The sequence below is a fragment of the Penaeus monodon genome, chromosome 21, assembly GCF_015228065.2.
Source record: "Penaeus monodon isolate SGIC_2016 chromosome 21, NSTDA_Pmon_1, whole genome shotgun sequence".
Lineage (NCBI taxonomy): Eukaryota > Metazoa > Arthropoda > Malacostraca > Decapoda > Penaeidae > Penaeus > Penaeus monodon.
In genome coordinates, this window is record NC_051406.1 from 33,738,744 (window position 1) to 33,739,834 (window position 1,091).

At 32.4% G+C, this 1,091-nt stretch overlaps 1 protein-coding gene across 1 annotated transcript in view; it reads right to left on the bottom strand.

Moving 5' to 3' along the window:
• The window catches only part of LOC119586436, a gene marked incomplete in the record, with an annotated part of 196,777 nt that extends 195,998 nt beyond the window's left edge, over window positions 1–779 (bottom strand). The window contains 1 exon segment of the mRNA XM_037935164.1: window positions 506–779. Within this exon segment, the coding sequence (XP_037791092.1) occupies window positions 506–516 (11 nt within the window).
• Window positions 780–1,091: the final 312 nt, after the last annotated feature.

Below are 1,091 nucleotides of genomic sequence, written 5' to 3' on the forward strand. Positions count from 1 at the left end.
ACTGGAAGCGGGAATAAGGACACGAAATAAAGCAGATACCAAAAGCTAGTTTTCCAATGGTGAGGAACATATTACTAAGAATAGCAGTGCAAATTAGAAAGTAATGGTTATTTAACAACAAGAGCAAAATTACCGAAAACATCCAGCTGTCAACATAACAACATAGAGATTGCAATTAACATCAACAAAAAGCACACAAAGTAAACCAAAATACTTAAGTAATGAGTTGTAGGGCAGCATTTTAATGTTGGGAGTGAAGGGACGGGGAACATATAATACTTTCAATAATATCAAGATCAACACTAAATTGTTAAGAAGGGATTCAGAAGGTAGATATTTTTCATAATGAAATTACATTGGAACATACAAAATGTAGCATTCTTCCGTAAGATATTAAGTTCAACATGAAATTAATATGAAGAAGTTGGTGTCCTTAACATTAAGAAAATATTTTAATGAAACGAAATCAAGAATAGAAATAATAAAAAAAATCGGACTAACGTACCATTCTTCCATATTCACATATCAGTCTCTATGCTCATGTTATCGCTAGTTCACTTTTCTCATTATTTCTAATATTTTTTTTTATAAATTTATCCTTGTGTTTAATTGTCTTTTCCCTCAACACTTAATTAACACTACTTCACATTTTTGTGGTTTATTGTTTTTTTTTCTAGTCTTTCTGTAGGTGGTTGCAAAAAATAAATAAATTGCATAGTTGCATCAACACAATGTGCCTTCATAACTTTCATCTTATTTCTATTAAGGCTTACCAGCTTGCCTTTATAAATCATTTACCGATTTTTAGTCTCATGATCCCGAGTGAAACAACAGGTAGTAAGAGAAACGCGTTGAAAAAGATCCGATCTAATGGCTAGCGTGTTGTTATGTGGGAGAACTGCAGCCGTCACTTGCGATTTATTTTTTCGAAACCACAGAAATCTAATTTTCGAAGGTTGCTGACGGAAATCATATGGCAAAAGAGGATTATACCAAATACAATTGTGATGTTTAAACTATCGATATAGGAAAGCTTTTTGGTCAGTCTACTACACTCCAATTACAGAGTTTGGCTGTTAGTGTAATAGGCT